Source organism: Stomoxys calcitrans, chromosome 1 (assembly GCF_963082655.1).
Source record: "Stomoxys calcitrans chromosome 1, idStoCalc2.1, whole genome shotgun sequence".
NCBI classification, from domain to species: Eukaryota; Metazoa; Arthropoda; class Insecta; order Diptera; family Muscidae; genus Stomoxys; species Stomoxys calcitrans.
The window spans coordinates 132,014,140-132,039,136 of record NC_081552.1 but is presented as its reverse complement, the minus strand read 5'-3'; the positions used below and the strand labels follow the sequence as shown (position 1 = coordinate 132,039,136).

Genomic DNA, 24,997 nt, shown 5'->3' with positions numbered 1-24,997 from the left:
TCGGTCGTCAGTACATTATACCATCCAGAAGCTCAGCAATGGGTTTCGTACAAAAAAATGCGCGTACCAAATGAAAATGGAGGTCAGTAACTTCATTTTTGTATACCATATATACCCCAGAAACTGCTTTTTGGTGAACTAACTTGCCAGATTTCCGTTCCGAAACTGGAGGGTAGGACAGGCAAGAAAATTAAGAGGCGGCCATGAATGTTGCAAACAATGCAAAGAATAACAAGTGTAACAAAAAGACAAGAAAATCAATTTATTTAAGACGAGTTTTCACATATTTTTAAGCAACAAAGATTTTGTTGTGTTCCTGGCACGAGATCACCATGAGCATCACACAGTGTGAAATTGTGAGGTTCAATCTGGTGGTGTTCTTCGTTATCACGAGAAGCTTAGCTGGGAGCTACCGGGCGAGTCTGCAGGTTGCGTATAGTGGAATGCTCCATACTGAGTAACTGCAACTGCAGTGGCGGACAATCAGCGGTATCGAGTGGAGAGTCTCAGTGAGAGGCTGGGTGGCACCGGCTTAAGCTTAAATACTGAGCGCCTCTGAAGCTCGATACGACAAGTCGAGTTATTGGGGCCTTGAAATAACCAATAGCCATCATATCCCCGCGGCGATCGGTCGCATAGACCGGAACTTGACAAGGATCGCCACCTCCACATGCAAATGTGGCTACAACAACAACAAATCCCATGGCAGCCGGTTGTACGTACCGGATTGACCCGATGGAATCTTCATCGGCAAGGGCTGCCGCCTCAGTGTACGTGTTCGTCTTTTTTCGTCATGGGAGAGGCACATCCCGGAGTGCCTTCTCCGTATGCTTTTGGTCCGTGCCGGGATTGAAAAGAACCCCGGACCCTGGTTCTGTTCCGTTTGCCAGAACCGCCTTCATCATCGGTCAGTGTCGGTGAGGTGTAACAGGTGCTTGGAGTGGGTACATTTCCGTTCTTGCTCTGGCCTAACTTCGCTACGGGAGTATAGTCATACTGGCTATGTCGCTAGGTGCTGTGCGAACATAGCCAGCAGTGGGTCACAAGCGTCGCCGTCGTCGCCTTCGGCGTCCTCGTCGTCGGACTATGTGACCCCCCCGACCTCTCCCGTACGGCAATTTATGCAAAGACAGCACCCTAGCCCTACTATTGCCAGGCCAGTGTCGGGAAATGTATCGTTCCTGCAGTTAAACTGCAATGGACTGCGAGGCAAGATTGATGAGATTGTAGATTTTATGAGTCGGAAGAGCATATCGGTCGCAGCGATCCAGGAGACAAAGCTGACTAACACCTGCAGCTTGCACAGTTGTCACGGCTACAATGTGCTACGTAAGGATCGCTAAAGGAATGGAGGTGGGGTATTGGCCTTCGTTATACACCATTCCGTGCAGTATAGACCTATCTCGCCTGCGCTTGACGCTAGTGACCCATACATGGAATGTATGGGGGTAGCAGTCAGGTCTGGTACTGCCGAGATAGAGATATACAACGTGTATATACCGCCGGTTGGCAGCTGTGTCCCGATTAATGGCCAGGCCTACAGCCCCGACATAAGTGGGTTGCTATCTGGCCATAGTCGTCTGGTTCTGGGGGATTTCAATGCACATCACTCGTCATGGCATTCTCCCCTAGGCAACGACCAGCGTGGCATAGCTTTGGCAGAGCAGATAGATAGCTCCACGTTTTGCACGGTGAATGAGGATGCCCCCACTAGGATTACAAGGAGGTGCAGCAGCTCGCCAGACATCTCAATCGCATCCCCTGATCTCCTGAGTGACGTATCCTGGCAAGCCGTCATCTCTTTGGGGTCAGACCACCTCCCCATAATCCTCACCATCGACCGACCACCCGACTTCATAACCTCTGAGCGCCGAACGTTCATCAACTACAAGAAGGCCAATTGGACTGGCTTCAGAGAGTATACCAATCGCCGCTTCAATGAACTGCCACCCCTCTCTGATGTGCTTGTGGCCGAGAGGAAATTCCGAGACATCATCAACGCAGCAGCCGCTCGCTTTATACCAGCCGGTCGAATACCGCAAGTGCGACCCAATTTCCCGGCGCAAGCAGTGGTACTCGCAGACGAGCGTGATGGGATTGGTGCTATGGACCCCGCTAACCCCAGAATCAGCGAGCTGAATCTGGAAATAAACAGGGTAGTCAACGAACATAAGCGGAATTTGTGGCTGGAACACTTGGAGCAATGTAACTTAGGCACCGGTGCAGGCAAATTGTGGGCCACTGTTAAGTCTCTCTCGAACCCCGGTAGACGGGACGACAGGACATCAGTCACTTTTGGCGAGTTAACCGTGACTGATCCGAAGAGATGTGCCAGGTTGTTCAACCGTCAATTTATCGTGCATCCCGAGAGAGACAGGGCAAGGAGGAGAGCCATTCGCCGTATTCGTGGTCTCCGAGCCAATGAACAGCCATCACAATTTACCGTGGGCGAAGTTACGAATGTCATCCGTGGCGCCAAATCTTCCAAGGCGTTGGGCCCCGACGGAATCTCTACATTGATGCTGAAGAATCTGGATTTACCTGGAGTTGAGTACCTTACCACTGTCCTTAACCTGTCATTGAACACTCTTATAGTTCCCGATGTCTGGAAAATGGGCAGAGTGATCCCGCTACTGAAGCCTGGTAAAGACCCGAGTTTGGGGGAGTCGTACAGACCGATCTCCCTTCTCTCACCAGTGGCTAAGACGCTTGAGGCATTACTCCTCCCGAGCCTCGTAGGAGAATTTCCATTCGCCGAGCATCAACACGGATTTCGGAGACTGCACAGCACAACAACAGCTTTGCATGCCATCACCACACACATTTGCCGTGGCTTCAATCAACCCAGGCCATGTGATAGGACGGTCCTCGTGGCATTGGACCTATCGAAGACATTCGACACGGTCAGCCATGCCAAATTATTTGAGGACATCGCCAACACGTCCCTCCAGCCAGGCCTTAAACGTTGGGTCGCGAATTATCTGTGTGGCCGCCAGTCATTTGTGGAATTTAGGGATAAGAAGTCAAAACATCGTAGAGTGAAACAGGGAGTTCCCCAAGGCGGGGTGATATCTCCGGCTCTGTTTAACCTCTACCTATCCTCCATCCCACCTCCTCCAGACGGCATAGAGATCGTATCATATGCGGACGACTGTACGATCTTGGCATCAGGCCCCCCACCCATTGATGACATCTGCGATAGGTTGAACGTCTACCTCAACGAGCTTGCCTCATATTTCGCTGCAAGAAATCTGAAGATATCCGCCACCAAATCTTCAGCCACACTGTTCACTACAAATACGCGTGAGGTGAATTCTGAGCTGACTGTGATGGTCGATGGAGAATTGATTCCGACCATCAAGTGTCCCAAAATACTTGGCGTCACATTTGACAGCTCCTACACTTTCTCCCCACATGCCACAGCAATCTGCAATAAAGTCAAAAGTAGAAACAAGGTCCTCAAGTCACTCGCTGGCAGCACTTGGGGTGCAGACAAAGAAACCTTGTTGACCACGTACAAAGCAATTGGCCGGTCTGTGGCAAGTTATGCAGCGCCAGTGTGGTCACGTCAGCTTTGTGACACGCAGTGGAATAATATTCAGATCTGTCAGAATGCCGCCCTCCGAACTGCGACGGGCTGCCTCCTTAGTTCTCATGTGGACCACCTCCACCAGGAGACAAAGATCCTACCAGTGCGAAGACATAACTACATGCTGTCTAAGCAATACCTTTTGGGCTGTTATCGCAGAAATCATCCAAATCATCATCTTGTGGATAGATACCCACCGCCCAGAAGCCTTAAGGTAAATCTACATGATCTAGAGCGTGAGGTCCAGCGCTACAAGAGAGAACCTCTAGATCAAGCGGCATATCAAGCGGTCTGAACAACATTCATGCAGACACGGTAGCAGACGCGTTAACTGGCTACCGGGTGAATGTAGTCCTTGGAGAACGACCGCCACCCATTGCACCCGAAGAAATCGACCTCCCCCGGCAAACCAGAGTGATTCTGGCTCAATTACGTTCCGCCTCAATTCCCACAGAGCTAGGATTGATGCCGACGTGCAAGATGTATGTCCCGACTGTAACCAGGGACCGCACGATACACGTCACCTGTTTAACTGCCCGGCCAGACCCACTCGACTCAGACCCAGATCCCTGTGGACGCACCCCATCTTAGTCGCGGAGTTCCTGGGTCTTGACACTCAACAGAATCAAGCAGACGAAAGATAGTACACAATAAACTGCTACAACAACAACAACAAAGATTTTTTAAGTAGTAGTTTTTTTTGTTATACCACTGTTTGAAGTTACACTTCCTTAACAGATAATTTTTATCTTTATTCCGTTTTTTATTGAATTATATTGTGCATTTATAGCAGCGATAACCAATTTTCCTACATATTGCCAAATTGTAGTAAGGAAAAATACATAAATTGCAACATTATGCTGTTTATGATAGGTTCGGTTACATTGAAAAGAGAAAGCGGGTATTAATCCGCACCATGCCGCTATGGGCATACACCTAAGCAAGTATTAAACTTCTTGTGCGCTCTAAAAATTAAAAGTAACCTCTAAACAGAAAATTTTATGTTAGGAATTCCGTGCTGCTTTCAAAATCCTTAATTCTTTTCAATACCACTGCCCTAAGTTGGTTCATGTCTGGTATTGTGTTCCCACCTAAGTACCGGGGTCTTTTAGGCGCGAAAGCTGGACAATGACAAAGGAAATGCTCCAACGTCTCATCATCTTCCCCGCATGCTATCACTTGCCACACCGATTTTACATAAGTGAGCTCGTAGTCCTATGTGTCCCGTTATGATACCAATAGCTATACTGACCTCCTTCTTGCTTCCTTTCAGTAATAGGCTCGTCTTCTCACGATCTGGATCACTCCATAGGATATTCGCCGTCCTACCGACCGTTTCGGGTCGGACTGCGTCGACCCGAAAGGCTTCCGCTTAACCAAGTTTATTGATGACAGTCCTCTGGCCTTTACCACCAAATCGTCTGCCCTTTCATTTCCCCTTACTCCGTTATGGCCCGGCACCCAAACGATCCGGATTTTCCCATCCTCAGAGAAGGCGTTAATCTCCTTCTTACACTGCAAAACTGTTCGTGACCTTACCGTCCTGGTTGTTATTGCCCTTATGGCAATTTTACTGTCGGTAAAGATATTCACACTAGACGTCCTCGCGTTAGAACCACACCATTTCACGCATTCCGTGATCGCCCGGATCTCCGCCTGCAGGACCGTATTGTGGTCAGGCAGTCTGAAACAGATCTCAGTCCCTGGGTTCTCAATGTAAACCCCCAGACCCACTCGTGCAGGGCAGTCTCCACCGATCTTCCCTTGACATAGGCATGCTGTTTGTATTTAAGCAGTTCGCTGGATGTCCTACTCTTTTTCATGGTGTCCACAATACGTTTCATGGTTTTGAGTAGAAAAGACGTAAGGCTTTTAGGCCCGTAGGCTTTTCGTGTAGCATAACTTGCCTTGCCGGGCTTGGATATAAATACCACTCTTGCCTACTGCCAGGCTTTTGGAGTATATGCAAGTCCCAGGCACGCTGTGAATATATTGGCCAGGTGGGGCGCCAGATAGTCTGCCTCCTTCTGTACTAACGCCGAAAATATTCCATTAGGCCCGGGTGACTTAAATGGTTTGAAGCTCCTCAAGGATTCCTTCACAATAAATTCTGTAATGATAAACCTTCGATCAACATCATTATTCCAAGATTCCGGTGTCTCCGTGAGTGCCTTCGTATCCTGTGGAAAATGGGTTTTTATGTCCCTCGTTGTCTCAACATGTTCTTCGTTGTCTCTGCTCTCACTCCTATGTCCCCCACTAAAGTTTCATTTTGGACATGGGTTTTTGAGAGATACTTTTTTATCTTGGCGGCGTCATTAACGCTTTTTTACGACTTGCTCTGTTAAAAAGTCTGCGGACCTCTTTCCCATTAATGCGAATCCGCCCGGACATACAGGGTTTTTCTTGGGCTGATTTCCTTTCCCGAAGAGGACAACTATCTTCGAAGGACCCCACCAGTTCAGTCGTAATCCTGTTGACATTTTCGTCAATGTCTTCCATGCTTGGACAATCTAAATTATCTTGCCCAAGCCTTCTTCTGAGTAGTCTTCCGAATTTTGTCCAGTTGGTTTTCAACTTATTCCGAAAGCTTATGGGATTCGGCTCTGGCCGTGCTATTCTACACCTAAGAGCGTCCATGGAGACCCTCCAATCCTGAACCGCATCACATCAATGTGCGTGAAGATAAATTCCGAATATAACTAGTAGAGACACAAACCACTTTTTAACAGAACACGAGAGAGATTAACACGCATTAACAGAGTTCCACCGAGGGGTAAGAAGAGTTCTGTTAGTACTACCAGAACTAAAAATTGAGAAATTAAACTCAATGATATAAAATAATAGAAAATAAAAACAAACAAATAATATACCAAAACAAAAAGTTCGATATGTCTACTATAAACCAAAAACCGCACATAAAATATCTATAATTGCGAGATTGATAATTAAATAAAAAAAGAATCTGGACAGGTAAGAGGTTTCCAAAACATAATTTTATTAGAAAATTGAGCGATTGGTTGTTTTTGTTGTTGGCTCGTAATTGAGCCAAAACTAGCGGGGTATTCTTGTATTCCGGTTGGTACTCTTGTATTTCTGTCAAGTACTACCATACATCGTTGGAAAGCGTACAGTTGGAGCTTTCCAAAATATTTTTATTCGAAAATCGAACGGTTGGTTTTCTTGTATTCCTTTGCCTTTTAAAAATTCTCTCGAAAAGAATTCTGGACAGTATTTTGACCAGTGCTCCTGGAGGACATCTTCAAATTTTACCTGATGCTACTATACTTCGTTGGAAAGCCTGCACCGTGTGCTCGCCAAAAATATTTTTACTATAAAGTTTAAAGCTAGGTTTTTGTGTAATTCTACCATTTGAAAAAAAATTTGGGCTGGAGAATTTTTTATTGTTCTTAAGCTTTACCCAGTATTGACTTTTGCTGTTATGTTAATGGGTGTTATTTGCGTACTCAGTCAGCCATTTAAGGGTGGTATGCACCTCAAACGGAATTTTCGTTGCCATAAGACATATCCTAATCTAAATTTTCGGTTTGCTTTGTGTTACAAGGTGACATAGAATGCATTGAAGATTTTTTTGGTTTCATTGCTATGAAACTATCGCTTTCATCCATTTTTGCACCATGCAATGAATTTAATTCTATTCAATAACGCTTTATTTAGATAAATGCGTACTTTTTCAGCAGTAAAGTGGCATATTGGCCAAACAAATGCATACATTTTTTTCACCATGTGTTTACTAACTAACATTTTGTCAGAGGTGTATACTAGGCCCGGCACGGGACAGCTGAGAGCACGATACAGGCTGGAACATTGAGGTTTGATCTGTGTTGTATTAATTGCTGCCACGAGAAGCTTAGCTGGGAGCTGCCGGGCGTCCACAGGTTGTGGACAGTGGAATGCTCAATACGCAGTAGCTGCAACGGCAGTCTCGGACAATCAGCGGTATCAAGCGGAAAGTTTCAGTAAGAAGCCGGGTGGCACGACATACACCTAAGACAGTAATCGGCTTGTTGTGCCCTCTTAATTCTAAATAAGAAGTAACCTCGAAGAAGAAAATCGAAGTAAGGAATTCGGCGCTACTTACAAAATCCTTAATTGTATTCCATTCCATGCCCCTCAGTTGGTTCATGTCTAGTATAGTGTCCCCACCTAAGTGCCGGTATCTGTTAGACGCGAAAGTCGGGCAATGTTCCATGTCCTACACATGCTATCACTTGACACACCGATTTAATATAAGCGATCTTGTAGTCCTATGTGTACCGTTATGATACCGAGATATATACTGATCTCCTTCTTACTTCTTTTCAGTAATAGCCTCGTCTTCTCACGATCTAAATCTTCCCACAGGATTTTTGCCGTTCTAACGACCATTTCGCTATTCCACAGGGTTGCATGCGCATTCGTCGCCCACGCCCTTAACTTGGACTGCGTCGACCGGCTTCGGATTAACCATGTTTATTTACGGCAGTTCTCTGGTCTTTACTGCCAAATCGTCTGCTTTCTTATTCCCAGTTACTCCGCTATGGCCCGGTACCCAAACGATGCGGATTGTGCCATTCTCAGAGAAGACGTTAATCTCCTTATATTCCAAGATTGTACGTGATCTTACCGTCTTGGTTGTTATCGAAATCGTTTTATTGAGAAAACGGGGTGCGTTAAATTAGCCTACTTCTTTTTCCTCGTGAACAGGTATATTTCAGTCTTCTCTGGGTTAACATTGATCCTTACTTCTTAGAAGTATTATAACATCGTCTGCGTAGCAGACGGGCTATAATCCCTCCTCAGTCACATCCGTAATATACCATTTATGGCGGTCACCCTTGTCCCACGTTCTCCCTTATATTTATGTCATGGGACGCACAATTTATTCACCTGTTCCTTAGCATATATTTTATCCAGTCTCTAAGGACCGGGACTAACCTGTACTGTCTAAGGATTGGATCATTGTGTCGGTCCGCAAATTGTTAAAAGCCCCCTAGAGTTTGAGTAGAAAGGACGTAAGGCTTATAGGTCTGTAGGCCTTTCGTGTAGCATAACTTGGCTTGCGGGGTTTGGATATAAATACCACCCTTGCCTCCTGCCAGGCTTTTGGAGTTTATGCAAGTCCCAGGCACGCTGTGAATATATTGGCCAGGTGGGGCGCCAGATAGTCTTCCTCCTTCTGTACTAACGCCGAAAATATTCCATCAGGTCCGGTGACTTAAATGGATTGAAGCTCCTCAAGGATTCCTTCACCATAAATTCTGTAATGATAAACCATCGATCAAGGTTCCCCAATATATTCTTTCAAGTTATCATTTACACCATTGTTAGTACGTTTTCATCCACATGTCGTACTTTTGTCAAGACTGCAATAATATTTGTCAAATTGCTTAATTTTAGCAGTCCCCGTTCGCTGTAGGCGAAGATATTTCATACTATTTTGCAATATTTGGTACCAAAATGTACGATCCTTGGACTGATCATTTAGTCACCCATTATATATTTTCTTCTTGTACTTGCCAAATTTCACACTTCTAGCTTCATCTGTAAAGGAAATACCAAATAGTACCAAAATGTACGAGTTTTGAATAGATTATTTATTCACCCATTATAGTTTTTCTAGTTGTACCTGCATGCCAAATTTCAGACCTCTCCATCTAATGGCGAATAAATCATTTGGCCACCCATAATATATTTATTAGTTATACCTACATGCCAAATTTCAGACTTCTGGCTCCCTCTGAGCAGAATGTACAAAATGGTAACAAAATGTACGAATTTTTAATAGAATATTTAGTCAGCCATTTTTTAATACTTAATTGTACCTACATGCCAAATTTCAGACCGCTGGTCTAACTGAGCAAAAAGTACAAAATGATGCCAATTCTGGTCCCACAATGTACGCATTTTTGTATAGATCATTTAGCCATCCATCACTTATTTCTTAGTTGTACCTATATGCCAAATTTCAGACCTCTATAAAGAAATGACCAAATAGTACCGGTTTTGGTACCAAAATGTTCGAAATGTGAAAAAATGTCGCCCACCATATATTTCTAAGATTTAGCTACAGTGGGTCATTATGTTCATTCAAATATAACATTAGGAGCCTAATTTCTCCGATCTGAAATATAATTTGAATATGGGGACTTCTGATTATAAAAGCTCTTGGTAGGAGCTAATCCTGGTATTAGTTTGTATCACCTATCTATGACCAGTCCAGCACAGTGGGCCGTTATGTTAAATTCAAGTATAACGTTTGGGGCCAAATTTCTCCGATCTGAAATATAATTTGAATATGGGGACTTCTGATTCTAAAAGCTCTTGGTAGGGGCTAATTCTTGTATTAGCTTGTATCGCCTATCTATGATTAGTCCAGCACAGTGGGCCATTATGTTAAATTCAAATATTACTTTGGGGCCAAATTTCTCTGATCTGAAATATAATTGGAATATGGCTCTTGTTAGGGGCTAATCGTGGTATTAGTTTGTATCACCTATCTATGACCAGTCCAGCACAGTGGGCCATTATGTTAAATTCAAGTATAACGTTTGGGGCCAAATTTCTCCGATCTGAAATATAATTTGAATATGGGGACTTCTGATTCTAAAAGCTCTTGGTAGGGGCTAATTCTTGTATTAGCTTGTATCGCCTATCTATGATTAGTCCAGCACAGTGGGCCATTATGTTAAATTCAAATATAACTTTGGGGGCCAAATTTCTCCGATCTGAAATATAATTGGAATATGGGGACTACTGATTCTAGTAGCTCTTGTTAGAGGCTAATCCTGGTATTAGTTTGTATCACCTATCTATGACCAGTCCAGCACAGTGGGCCATTAAATTCAAATATAATTTTAGGGACCAAATGTTTCCGATTTGAAATATAATTTGAATATGGGGACTTCTGACTCTAAAAGCCATTGGTAGGAGCTAATCCTGGAATTAGTTTGTATCACCTATCTATGACGAGTTCACTACTATGCCGTTTTAAAAACGGCATTGTAACTAAACCCTCATAGAGGGTTTAGTTACAACCGAGAATCGGTTAACTGTTAACCGAGAATCGGTTAACAATACTCTGTTAATCACTTCTCATAGCTCTGTTAAAATGTCAGGTTTGTGTCTTGGCTAACTTATATTCAAATTTATCTTCACTATTCATCTATTTCTCCCACTTCAGGTATGATTGTCCAAATAGTTTTTTACTTAACCTTGTTTCTTCGAGTAATTGCGGATTTTTTAAAAGAAAGAAAATGCATTTTTGATAAAACTTAGAATGAACTTTAATCAAATATACTTTTTTTACACTTTTTTTCTAAAGCAAGCTAAAAGTAACAGCTGATAACTGACAGAAGAAAGAATGCAATTACAGAGTCACAAGCTGTGAAAAAATTTGTCAACGCCGACTATATGAAAAATCCGCAATTACTTTTTGGGCAACCCAATAGTTAGCATTTCGTACTTTATAGTACCTAAACGTAGGATTATCACCAAATACAGCCTTATCCCGTGCCTTCGGCCCAATACCAACAGTCAGTCAATCACGCAACTTTTTTATATATATTGACTAGCGTCCCGGTGGTCCGCTTCGTTACGCCATTTTTGGTGTAGGACTTCCAAAAACTTAAGCAGTCATTCAATTTATAAGATTATGAAGTTTGTAATAATTGGGAAAAAAATTTCAGAAATCTGTGCCCTTCTGTAAAGAAAATACCAAATTGTATGAAGAATAACAATACATCGGGAAAATCATTAAGTCGCACAATATACAATATATTGTCGAGGTGTAAATGAATCCCAATATTTAGCACCCTAGCTCCAATCAAGAAAAAACCTTTTTGAATGTTATAGTATCTGTGGTTGTTGTTGAAGCAGTTTATTGTGTTCTATCTTTCGTCTGCTTAATTCTGTTGATTGTCAAAACCCAGGAACTCTGCGACTAAGATGGAGTGCGTCCACAGGAATACCTTAAGGCTTCTGGGCGGTGAATATCTACCCACAAGATGATGGTTTGGATGGTCTCTGCGATAACAGCCCAAAAGGTATTGCTTAGACAGCATGTAGTTATGTCTTCGCACTGGTAGGATCTTTGTCTCCTGATGGAGGTTGTCCACATGAGAACTGAGGAGGAGGAGGCGGCATTCTGACAGATCTGAATATTATTCCTCTGCGTGTCACAAAGTTGACGAGACCACACTGGCGCTGCATAACTTACCACAGACCGGCCAATTGCTTTGTACGTGGTCAACAAAGTTTCTTTGTTGACCACTTTGAGGACCTTGTTTCTACTTTTGACTTTATCGCAGATTGCAGTGGCATGTCAAATATGAGCTGTCAAATGTGACGCCAAGTATACTGAGACACTTGATGGTCGGAATCATTTCTCCATCGACCATCACAGTCAGCTCAGTATTCACTTCACGCGGTTTTGTATTCAACAATGTGGCTGAAGCGAGTAGCGGATATCTTCAGATTTCTTGCAGCGAAATATGAGGCAAGTTCGTTGAGGTAGACGTTTAGCCTATCGCAGATGTCATCAATGGCTGGGGGGCCTGATGCCATGATCGTACAATCGTCCGCATATGATACGATCTCTATGCCGTCTGGAGGGGGTGGAATGGATGATAGGTAGAGGTTAAACAGTGCCAGAGATATCACACCACCTTGGGGAACTCCCAGTTTCACTCTACGGTGCTTCGACTTATTATCCCTAAATTCCACAAATGACTGGCGACCACACAGATAATTCGCGACCCTTAGTTTCAGGCGTGGCTGGAGAGGCGTGTTGGCGATGTCCTCAAATAATTTGGCATGGCTTACCGTGTTCAAAGACAGGTTAAGGACAGTTGTAAGGTACTTAACTCCAGGTGAATCCACATTCTTCAACATCAATGTAGAGATTCCGTCGGGGCCCAATGCCTTAGGTGATTTGGCGCCACGGATGACATTCGTAACTTCACCCACGGTAAATTGTGATGGTTGTTCATCGGCTCGGAGACCGCGAATACGGCAAATGGCTCTCCTTCTTGCCCTCTCTCGGGATGCACAATAAATTGACGGTTGAACAACCTGGCGCATCTCTTCGGATCAGTCACGCTTATTTCGCCAAAAGTGACTGAGGTCCTGTCATCCCGTCTACCGGGGTTCGAAAGTGACTAAACAGTAGACCACAGTTTGCCTACACCCGTGCCTAAGTTACATTGCCTCAAGTGTTCCAGCCACAAATCCCGCTTATGTTCGTTGACTACCCTGTTTATTTCCATCAAGCTAATCTGCGAGTACCACTGCTTGAGAATTATGGGGAGGTGGTCTGACCCCAAAGAGATGACGGCTTGCCAGCACATAGTCCGACGACGAGGACGCAGAAGGCGACGACCACGACGCTTGAGACCCACTGCTGGCTATGTTCGCACAGCAGCTTGCGACATAGCCAGTATGACCATACTCCCGTAGTGAAGTGAGGCCAGAGCAAGATCGAAAGTGTACCCACTCCATGTACCGGTTACACCTCACCGACACTGACCGATAATGAAGGCGGTTCTGGCAAACCGAACAGAACCAGAGTTCGGGGTTCTTTTCAATCCCGGCACGGACCAGAAGCGTGCGGAGAAGGCACTCCAAGATGTGCCTCTCCCATGACGAAAAAAGACGAACACGTACACTGAAGCGGTAGCCCTTGCCGATGAGGATTCCATCAGGTCAATCGGGTGCGTACAACCGGCTGCCATGGGATTGGTTATAGTATCTAAGTGATCGATGTTGAAAAAAAAAATATTCTGATCGGCCAAAATTTAGAGTCAAGTGCAGCTGTATCCCAATTTTGGGAGCTTAGGATCACTCTGTAAAAAAATACCATTTTGTATGTTTTAGTACCTAAATATATATAAATATATTCTATTTAGTTGCCCAATATATACTTTCAAGGTACCAATTGCACCACAATTAGTACGTTTTCTTACACATATCATATTTTTGTCAAGACTGCGAAAATGTTTGTCAATTTGCTTAATTTTACCTGTTCCTGTTCGCTGTAAGCGAAGACAAGCCATTTTGTATTATATTTTTATACCAAAAATGTACGAATTTTAAATGGATCATTTAGTCACCCATTATATATTTCCTCTTTGTACCTACATGCCAAATTTCAGGCTTTTAGCTCCATCTGTAAAGAATGTACCAAATGAGGCCAAAATGTACTAGTTGTGAATAGATTATTTAGTCACAAAACATATTTATCCTAGTTGTACATGAATGCCAAATTTCAGACCTCTAGCTTCATCAGCTAAGAAAGTGCCAAGGTACCAATTCATGTACCAAAATGTATGAATTTTTAATATTGGATTGCCCAAAAAGTAATTGCGGATTTTTTAAAAGAAAGTAATGCATTTTTAATAAAACTTTAATGAAATATACCTTTTTACACTTTTTTTCTAAAGCAAGCTAAAAGCTGATAACTGACAGAAGAAAGAATCCAATTACAGAGTCACAAGCTGTGAAAAAATTTGTCAGCGCCGACTATATGAAAAATCCGCAATTACTTTTTGGGCAACCCAATACATGAATCATTTAGTCGCTCATTATATATTTCCAAGTTTTATCTACATGCCAACTTTCGGGCCTCTAGCTCCATCTGCACAGAAGTACAATATTGGTAACAAAGCGAACGAATTGTAAAAATATCATAGTCACCCATAATATTATTCCTAGTTGTACCTGCACGCCAAATTTCATACCTTTAGCTCCATCTGTAAAGAAAGTACGAAATGGAACCAATTTTGGTACCAAAATGAACGAATTTTGAGTTAGTCACTTTGTTACTCATCATATATTTCCTAGTTGCATCTACCTGCCAAATTTCAGACCTCTAGCTCCATCTGAAAAGAAAGTAACGAATGGTACCAGGGTTGCCTTATATATTTCGGGATTGGACAACCCCTACAACAACTTTCGACGTGGATTTACTCAACAACAGTGTATCGATGAACTTAATTAAATTTTTAGTGATGAAGCTCTATCAAGGACCAGTGTTTATCGATGGTATGGTTAATTTATCCGAGGCCGTAGTTCATTCCAAGACCAATTTCGTGAAGGTCATCCAAAATCAGTTGTAGTTCCAAAAACAATTGAGGCTGTGCGCGAACTGATATTGTGTTATGACCTATCGTGAGACTGAGGCAACCTTAGGCATTAGTGGGACCAGCATACATTCAATATTGCATGAACATTTGACCGTCAAAAAATTTGTTCGTCTTGGATCCCACACAATTTGTCAATCGCTAAAAAAAGGGTCGTGTCGATTGGTCGAAAGAAATGCTCCAAAATAGGAAACAACTGCTTTTTTGAGCACTTAAAACATCGATTTGATAAGTCATCCGCCGTATAGTCCTGACTTATATTGTCGTACGTAAAAAATAAAATGAGAAGTCAAAATTTTTCGACACCTGAAGAAGCGGTTGATGCGTTCAGAATGCATGTTCTGGAGATACTTCAATCAGTCAAAAGTGGTTCGACAATTGGTTAAAACGCATGCAAAAGTGTATGGATCTTCATGGGGAATATTTAAAAAAAAAAAACAAAGCGATTTTTTATGGTTACTATTTGTTTTTTTTTGTTCTCTAATCCCGAAATAAAAAAGGCAACCCTCGTATTACTCGCCTTGTCATATCGATCATAAGCACTGAGTAATTAATCATGAGCCGGTGCCACTCGCCCTCTCACTGAGACTCTCCACTCGAGACCTCTTACTGTCCGCGACTGCAATTGCAGCTACTCAGAAAACGCAGCATTCTACTATCCGCAACCTGTGGATGCTTCCAGCTGTGCTTCTCGTAATGACGATTATCACCACACAATTCCAACCCACGTGGTACTTATAGTCATCCTGTGACTGGAAAAATTTACTATACCGTCGTATCTTACAAAGAATTTACGATTTGTACAGGCTCGAATCGGTGTATTAATTAAATTTTCTTAGATATCACAATACGTACCGTTTCTATGGGGCGTATTGTAGCTGAATTTATACAATCATGGTCCTAAAATGACATGTTTTGATAGACTCATATGCTGAACAATGAATGAAATGAACAAAACCAAAGATAAATTATTGCTAACAAGTTAGAAGATTCAAAAGTGAATTTTAGTGGTGTTGGTGCCATAGTCTAAAATTATGGCAGAAACAGATTTATATGAAAAACCAAACTCTGAAACGTTTCTCCAGTACGGCGCTGAAAAACAACAACCGCCAATAGTAGTTGTTGTCGGAGACGGTCGCAGTCGTGTCCGAAAAGTTGTACGAACAGCTACTCGTCATGTTACTGTTGTTAGTTATTCGACACGCCACAAGGAAACAAGAACGCATACGTCGCATCACGTCACGACTGTAAGGTAAGTGAAATATTTTAAATGCAAAGACATGCAACAATACCGAAATGTTCGAATTTCACGTGCGGCAAAATCCAAATTTTCAGCTATATCTGTAAAGACAGTACCAAATGGTATAGTATAGTATAGTGTGGCTCCAAAGGTCGAGACAGAATAAGCGCGATGAGCACTATTTTTAAGTGTCGTGTTGAAAAAGAGAATTTCTGCAAACAAATCCCACAAAAGCAACACGGAAAAGTTAAAAACTTTGACGCTTGGAGCGAGCGTCATTCAGTCCTGCCACTTGTGAAGTAGTGTTTTTAGTCGTCGAAGTTAAAAATAGTTTATTTGTTGCGAGTTGATTTTTTGACATTTGTTTGCAGACTTGCATTTTTTAATGCGACGCTTCTCAACGCGCTCATTTTGTTTATACCTTAAGTCTAACGGTAACATGAAAATTGTGGAAAAACACAAGTAAATTAAGAAAAAAAAAAGATAACAAGAAAATTAAAAAGTGTTTTGTAAATATAATGAAAAGTTTAAAAGCAAAAAAAGAATATCCAAAGTCGATTGAAAACTAGCTAAATCCAACACATTTTTTATACAAATTTTCTCTTCCTAATTTTCTTCGTTTTTTCCCATCTACTATTTTGAAATTGGTCTGCTTTTTGTCCCCTACGGGCTATCGGAAAAATTTGTATTTTTGTTTTTTTTTTGTGTCGAAATATTTTCCAAATTTTCATGTTAGGTATTTTTATAAGAACATATGTGTCAACTAAAAATTAAATTTGGCATTGGGCTTTCACTTATACCTCTCAATCCCATGGCAGCCGGTTGTATGTACCGGATTGACCCGATGAATTCCTTCATCGGCAAGGGCTGCCGCTTCAGTGTACCACACACTGCTACTACAACAACAACTTATACCTCTTATATCCAAGACATCGCCTTGGTGTGTGCCAAATACTTTCCAAAAATGCATATTAGGTCTGTTCACAAAACCTTATTTGACCAATAAAATTGAAATTCGTCATAGGGCACTCACCTACACCTCTTATATCCAAGACATCGCCTTGGTGTGGGCCCCCTACGGGCTAGCGGAAAAATGGGTATTTTCACCTATAACTTTTATATTCAAGAGATCGCCTTGGTATGGGCCGCCTACGGGCTAGCGTAAAAATGGGTAAAAATGGGTATTTTAGATTTTTTCTTGTGTCCAAATACTTCCTAGAAATGCATATTGGGTCTTTTCACAAGACTTTATTTCAATAACAAAAAATAAACTCGACATAGAGCTCTTATTTGTCAGATCATATTTCACCAGATCTTTTCACCAGATCATATTTCACCAATAAAAAATAAATTCGACATAGGGGTTTTTATATAGAGCTCTTATATGCCAGAAATTGGCCTGTTGTGGCCCCCTTACGGGATAGCGGAAAAATAGGTATTTTTTGGTTTTTTTTTTTTGGTCCAATTACTTCCTAAAAATGCATTAAGTTGGGTCCACTACCGGCTAGCGGAAAAATTGGTATTTTTTTGGTTTTTTCTTGTGTTCAAATACTTTCTAAAAATGCATATGAGATATTTTCACAAGACCTTATATCAACAATTAAAAAATAAATTCAACATAGAGTTCTTATATGCCGGAAATCGGACTGTTGTGAGCACTCTACGGGCTAGCAAAAAAAAATTGGTATTTTTGTTGTGTCCAAATACTTTTCAAAAATGCATATTATGTTTCTACGAAACCTTATTTCGACAATATAAAATATGCAAGTATATAACTTTATTGCAGTGCAAATTCTATACACAATTTTAAACTTCTTGTTTGCACTTAATATACCCGGCAGATGAAGACAATTCTCGGTAACAATTGTGCAAATTTGCACAAGTTAGTGCTGGACGTCGTTTTTATTTGCCAGCAGAAGAGAGCGTACTCTCATGAGAGCGAGCAAAATTTGGGAGTTTGGAAATTGAGAGCTTCCAAATTTCTATTGGAGGTTTTTTGCTAGCAAAAATTTGTAACATCGAGCAGCTGTTCGACAACCAGCTGTCAATTAAATGATTAAAAATGTCTATAATATCCCTACTGACATATTATAGACAATGCCCCATATATCCCGCAATGTTTCTATACATTCCCTAATGACTTACTGTCGACAATGTCGCTATTGACTTCTGAATGAGAAGCTCTTACAAAATGTCTATAGCAAGAAGCATAGAAGGCTTGGGTACAATTTGTCAGTAGTTCTGGCGACAAAGTCAATAGTATGTCAGTGTAGATTTACTATCTGGTCCGAACCCACCCCAAAATGATTTTGTCTTAACAAAAATGTGTATTATAAATTCTACAAAGACAACATTTTGTTGAGGCCAGGGCCCGTTAAAAATTATTTTAAACAAAAACAAATTTTAATGACATTTTCCTAGAGACAAAAATTCGGCGTAATATTCTCTAATGACAAAACTTCAGCACCGGCCGGACCCCCTCTAGTTTATTATTTAAAAAAGACAACATTTCTTTAAAATTTTTTCTTAAGACAACATTCTAATCAAATTTTTTTTAAGAAAAATGTTTTATAAAAACTATTTCAATAAAATTTTTATAAAAAAAAAATTCAATAAAATTTTTCCTATGACTAAATTTTAATTATTTTTTTAAGGACTAAATTTCAGCGAAAAAATCTCTAAAGACAATCTAACCTCGAGATTATTTTTTAAAGCCAAAATTTCAATAAAATTTCGCGTTTTGCGACACTACATTTTGCATAAACATTTATAAGGTCTGTTGATTATTTTTAACTCGACTTTATTTATTTAATATTGTTGTTTTTAGTTCAAGCTCGATGTCTTTCTGGGTTTTCTCTTTTCTTTATTATTAATTATTTATGCATCGATATTTCGCATTTCAATAAAATGCATTGTTAAGATATGATCTACAACAAATTAAATTTATTTTTAATCTATTGACATTACTATTTCTATTTTTATACCCTCCACCATAGGATGGCGGTATACTAATTTCGTCATTCTGTTTGTAACTACGCGAAATATTCGTGTTTTCATCAAGCAGTTGGGTCAGTCGAATGGAGTATGCCGCTGCCATTTGTTGTGTTTGCAGCTTTTCAATAACCAGCTTCCGTGCAGTGTCAGATTGTAATTTCCTCGCAACAAGGTAATGAACCGAATCTATATTCGCTACACGAATCGATCGTACATCTAACACGCTGGATGAATGCCTTCCATCTATCACAGCGTGATCAATTTGATTCCTCGTGTTTTGATCGAATGACAGCCATGTGGCTTTGTGAATATTTTTATGTTGAAATCTGGAGCTACTAAATACCATGTTTTTTGCCGCGGCGAAATCAATCAGCCTCAACCCCTTACTAAACGTTATCTCGTGGAGACTAAACTTTTCGACTGTTGGGCCAAAAGAGTCTTCCTTCGCTATCTTCGCATAAAAATCTCCCCGAACGATTTAAATATTATGGGCGGGGCAGCGGTCATATTCTCTTTCTAGGCGCTCGTAAAAAAATATCCTTGGTCTGCTTCTCTTTGTCTTCCGTCAGGGCATGGGCACAAATAAGGCTGATGTTGAAGAATTTGGCTTTTATGCGGAGTAAAGCTGGAGACAAGGTGTTTCAATCTCCGACTAACCACAAATCCACAGCCAAATTCATGCCTCGTGTTATGGCAGCTTTAGTATAGTTCGTCACCGTTTGGTGTTGTAGTGACGCCATTCCCAGTCCATCGCACTTCCTGTAAGGCGGTAATATCTGCCTTGTACTTCTCTAATACATCCGCCAGCGCGTATACTGCACCTTCTCTATAAAGAGTGCGGACATTCCAGGTACAGATCCCTTTGCGTGGGTCGTCAACGTTGGGGGGTCCGTTTTTACTATTGCTTTGTTTCTCATAATAGTTCTCATAGTTTTCCGGGGGGTTACTGGCTCAGCGCCCCAAACGCATGGATTTTGTGGGTTTGCACATGTATCCCTCGTTATGGCGAGCCGCTTGCTCCAAGATCCGACGCTCGCCTCCAGCCGCTCCTAACCTGGGAGCAGACGCTGATGTTGGTTATTTGAAGGCGCCAATAACTCGCCTTGTCATCTCGAGTATCATTGGCACTCAGTATTTAATTAAGAGCCAGTGCCGCATGACTCCTCACTGAGACTCTCCTCTCGAAAATCGCTGACTGCCCGCGGCCGCATTTGTAGCTACTCCGCATAAAAACGGAGCTTTCCACCATCCGCAACCTGTGGACGAAAATACTAGTAGAGTAGATTTGTTAGTTCTGTTGGCTTTGACCGTAGATTTGAGCACACTGAAATATTATTTAAAACATTTTAAATTTTACTTTTTGAATTTTTGATTTTCTTCCAAGGAAATCTTTTTACAATGAAAAGTTTTGCGAATAATGATTTTCTTATGTGTTATGTACGAAAATTTTTAATGAAATTCGACGACTCAAACTGCATATTTATAAAAAGGTGGGTATTAAGGTCATGTTTCACAGAGAAACACCCATGTTTTTCACGATTACATTTTTTGAAAAACTACAAAAATATCACTGATAACATAACACTTTTATTATCATTTTATCTTAAAAAATTGGAATGCCCTAATGAATGAAATCAGAAAATCTTTTTGCTTCAAAATCTATTATCTTCAGAAAGTAATCGTAAAAAATATTAAGTTTCACTGTGAAACACGAACTTAATACCCAACTTGAGTAAGGAAATGTGTAAAAATGATATTATTCAGCAGACTTTTCTAAGGACCAAGTCCACCCGGCACTGGTCTAGGATTGGATCAGTGTGTCGGTCCGCACATTGTTAAAAGCCCCCTCGATGTCAATGCATACCGCCAGTGTGTACGTTTTGGCATCAAAGGATTCTTCTATTTTATGCATAACCTCCTGCAGGGTAGTCTCCACCGACCTTCCCTTGACATAGGCATGCTGTTTGTATTTGAACAGTTCGCTGGATGTCCTACTCTTTATCATGGTGTCCACAATACGTTCCATGGTTTTGAGTAGAAAGAACGTAAGGCTTATGGGTCTGTAGGCCTTTGGTGTTGCATAACTTGCCTTGTCGGGCTTGGATATAAACACCACCCTTGCCTCATATGAGGCTTTCGGAGTATATGCAAGTCGTAGGCATGCTGTAAAAATTTTGACCAGATAAGGCGCCAGATTCCATCAGGTCCGGGTGATTTAAATGGTCTGAAGCTCCTCAAGGATTCCTTCACCATAAATTCCGATATCATAAACATTCGATCAACGTCATTATTCCAAGATTCCTGTGTCTCCGTGAGTCCCTTCGTATCCTGTGGAAAATGGGGTTTTAATCAAAAGCCTCAACATGTCCTCCGTTGTCTCTGCTCTCGCTGCTATGTCGTCTAATAAAGCTTCAGTTTGGACATGGGTTTTTGAGAGAAACTTTATCTTGGCGTCGTCATTAACGCTATCGACCTGTTCGCATAAAAGCTTCCAGGAGGCACGTTTTGCCGCTCTGGTAACCCTATTGTATTCCTTGAGACGTGTGTAATACACATCCCAATAAACTTCCGCTTTTTTACGACGTGCTCTGTTAAAAAGTCTGTGGACCTCTTTCCCAATATTGGGAATCTCCCCGGTCATCCAGGGTTTTCTTGGGCTGATTTCCTTTTCCAAGTGCAGTCGTAATCCTGTTGACATTTTCGTCAATGTCTTCTATGCTTGGACAATCTAAATTATCTTGCCCAAGTCTTCTTCTGAGTAGCCTTCCGAATTTTGTCCAGTTGGTTTTCAACTTATTCTGAAAGCTTATGGGATTCGGCTCTGGCCGTGCTATTCTACATCTAATGTAGCGATGGTCAAAGATAGAGCGTCCATGGAGACCCTCCAATCCTGAACCTCATCGATTAGATTTTCCGAACATATCGTCACATCTAATACCTCCTCCCTAATCCTATTAACCAAGGTAGCGGAATATTAAGTGTTATTAGGTCGTTAGTATTCAAGAACTCTGAGAGTTCACATCGCACCCTATTAGTACCCCGTTTCCTGTCTGTTTTGCTTTCGTCGCCAGCCGTTGCAGCTCCGAAGTGGGTGGCGGTATCGGAGATTCAAAAGGCAGATAACGTGATGACAGGTATGCTCCACCGTCTCCCTGTCTCACCACTGTTGCATCCGACGTTGACAACTCTGGGGAAAATAATTCAGTTTTGTATGACAAATAACGCTGGTCCTCGGCCGAGTACCAGTGTTAGCATAGAATAATTGGTAGTTAATATAGCTCAGTCCAGAAACTTTGTTCCGGGTCGTCCATGGCTCCTGAATTAAGGCAATATGAATCTTGCCGTTGCTGATTTTCTCCATCAGAGCGTGTGCAGCAGTCTCGCTCCGGTTGAGGTTTATCTGGATTACTTCAATCATTGGTCCTCCAGTAAATGGGCATCTTGGGAGTAGGTGATGATCTCATCGTCTGCTCCCTATTCTTTAGACTGCATTGACTTTCCTGTCACTGCACTGCCAGATGTTATCGTTTTAGGTTTTTTGCCTAGTCTAGTCTTCCGACCTTTTATAAAGTCGGCAATGGTTCCATCGTCGGGTCCCTGTTCGTTAAGCTGTATTGGGTTTTCATTTCCTGTACTGCCTGATGTTTCAATACTAGGATCTTTGCCTATCTTAGCCTTCCAAATTTTAAGTAAATGGGCTTCTTGGGAGTAGGCTCCCTGTTCGTTGGGTTGCATTGAGACTACTGTCGCTGCGCTGCCTAATGTTTCAATATTAGGATCTTTACCTATCCCAGTATTCAGAATCTTTAAGTCGGTGATGGGTCCGTCGTCGGTTTCCTGTTTGTTAGGCTGTGTTGGGTCTCTCGCCACTGCACTGCCTGATATTTTAGTATTAGGATCTTTGCTTTTTCTAGTCTTTCCAATATTGACAGATGCCGTGATTGTCTCGTTGTCGGCCCCCTGTTTGTTGGGCGGTGTTGAGTCATGTTTTTTGCTATACTATTCTTTGAATAGAAAGCATTAAACAATGGTCAATAAGATTTTAAGACCAAAAAAAAAAGCGCAAGCAGACAAACCAAACGAAAGGCACGTCGCATGTGGTGTAGGTCACTGCCTATACACAAAAACAGCACTGGCAGAATCAACCGTTGGGCGATCGCCGTGCGAAGAACAAAAAGAGATTTGCAAAACATGTTTGTGTGTTGCTATTACCATCGTTGGATAAGTTGGATTTGAATAAGGGAAGGTTAGGTTGAAAAAATGTACAGATATTAATCCGCCCTATGCCACTATGGACATACACCTAAGCCAGTAATCGGTTTGTTGTGCGCTCTAAAAACTATAAAGTAACCTCTAAAAAGAAAATTTTAAGTTAGAAATTCCGCGCTACTTACAAAATCCTTAATTGTTTTCAATGCCACTCCCCTAAGTTGGTTCATGTCTGATATTGTGTCTCCACCTAAGTACCGGTATCTGTTGGACGCGAAAGCCGGGCAATGACAAAGGAAATGCTCCAACGTCTCATCATCTCCCCGCATACCATACACATGCTATCACTTGCCTCACCGATTTTACATAAGTGAGCTCGTAGTCCTATATGTCCCGTTATGATACCAATATCTATTCTGACCTCCTTCTTGCTTCCTTTCAGTAATATCCTCGTCTTCTCACGATCTGGATCCCCCCATAGGATTTTCGCCGTCCTACGCTATTACATAATGTTGCATGCGCATTCGTCGCCCACTCCCTTAACCCGGACTGCGTCGACCAGAAAGGCTTCGGGATGACGGCAGTCCTCTGGCCTTCACCGCCAAATCGTTTGCCTTTTAATTTCCCCTTACTCCGTTATGGCCCGGCACCCAAACGATCCGGATTTTCCCATCCTCAGAGAAGGCGTTAATCTCCTTCTTACACTGCAAGACTGTTCGTGACCTTACCGTCCTGGTTGTTATTGCCCTAATGGCAATTTTACTGTCGGTAAAGATGTTCACATTCGACGTCCTCGCGTTAGGACCACACCACTTCGCGCATTCCGTGATCGCCCGGATCTCCGCCTGCAGGACCGTATTATGGTCAGGCAGTCTAAAACAGATCTCAGGCCCTGGGTTTTCTATGTAAACTCCCAGGCCCACTCTGTCCTCTAGCTTTGATCCATCCGTGTAACATGATCTTCCAGATGACAATACTAGGGTTCCGTCAATCAAAGACTGTGCCGATGGCAGCAGTGCCTCGCACCCGACTTCAAGGTTCATCTCAGGTATCCGATCGGAGACCTTTTCCTTTCCTTCTAGGTTTTCTATCGTCGCCTCAATTATACCCCGATGGTATGAGGTGCTCCCATCCTCAATTCTCCCATCGCCTTAAATCTCATAGCGGCAATAGCTGCCTTACACTTAATCTGTATGTTAATGGGTCGGATATCTAGAACAGTCTCCATTGCCCTAGTAGGCGTGGTCCTCCTCCTATGCCAAGACAACATGTTCTCTGAACTAGTTACATGGTCCTTATGTTGCACTTTTTCTCCATAGCAGTCCACCATACTACTGAGGCGTAAGTAAGTATTGGTCTTATCACGCTCCTGTAGAGCCGGTGGACTATCGCAGGATTCAGTCCCTATTTCGAGCCTACGGCCCGTCTACATAGTGCCCAACATCTGTGAGCCTTCTCAGTACGCTCTTGAATGTGACACTTCCAATTCAATATCCTGTCCAAGATCACACCTAAGTATTTGACCTTGTCAGATATCTAAATCGTCTTACTGAGGAGACGTGGTGCGTTAAATTGTCCCACCTTCGTCTTCCTCGTGAACAGGCATATTTCAGTCTTCTCTGGGTTAACATTGAAACATCTGGGTCTAGCCCAGTCATATGCCATATGCAAGACCCTTTCGGCCCTTCTTAATAGCTCGTTCGGATCCTTATCTCTTAGAAGTATTATAACACCACCAACCTTCCCTTGACATAGGCATGTTTGTATTTGAGCAGTTCGCTGGATGTCATACTCTTCATCATGGTGTCCACAATACGTTCCATGGTT

At 42.1% G+C, this 24,997-nt stretch overlaps 2 protein-coding genes across 10 annotated transcripts in view; one reads left to right on the top strand and one right to left on the bottom strand.

Annotated features, from left to right (window-relative positions):
- The window catches only part of LOC106094069 (IQ motif and SEC7 domain-containing protein 1), a 134,282-nt gene that overhangs the window by 72,272 nt on the left and 37,013 nt on the right, over positions 1 to 24,997 (top strand). For 2 of the 9 annotated variants that reach the window (XM_059363960.1, XM_059364015.1), the window contains exon 2: positions 15,567 to 15,979. The exons of 3 other annotated variants lie outside the window; for them this stretch is intronic. In XM_059363960.1, the coding sequence (XP_059219943.1) occupies positions 15,762 to 15,979 (218 nt within the window). In that variant the 5' untranslated portion in view covers positions 15,567 to 15,761. Of the gene's footprint in view, positions 1 to 6,396; positions 6,563 to 15,533; positions 15,980 to 19,029; positions 19,134 to 24,997 lie in introns of those variants that run through there. 4 more of the 9 variants (XM_059364059.1, XM_059363990.1, XM_059364204.1 and 1 more) reach the window with 4 other exon arrangements.
- The window catches only part of LOC131995533 (uncharacterized), a 59,851-nt gene continuing 35,563 nt past the window's right edge, over positions 710 to 24,997 (bottom strand). The window contains exon 2 of the mRNA XM_059364260.1: positions 710 to 1,291. Coding sequence (XP_059220243.1) covers positions 1,188 to 1,291 — 104 coding nt within the window. The 3' untranslated portion in view covers positions 710 to 1,187. The remainder of the gene's footprint in view (positions 1,292 to 24,997) is intronic.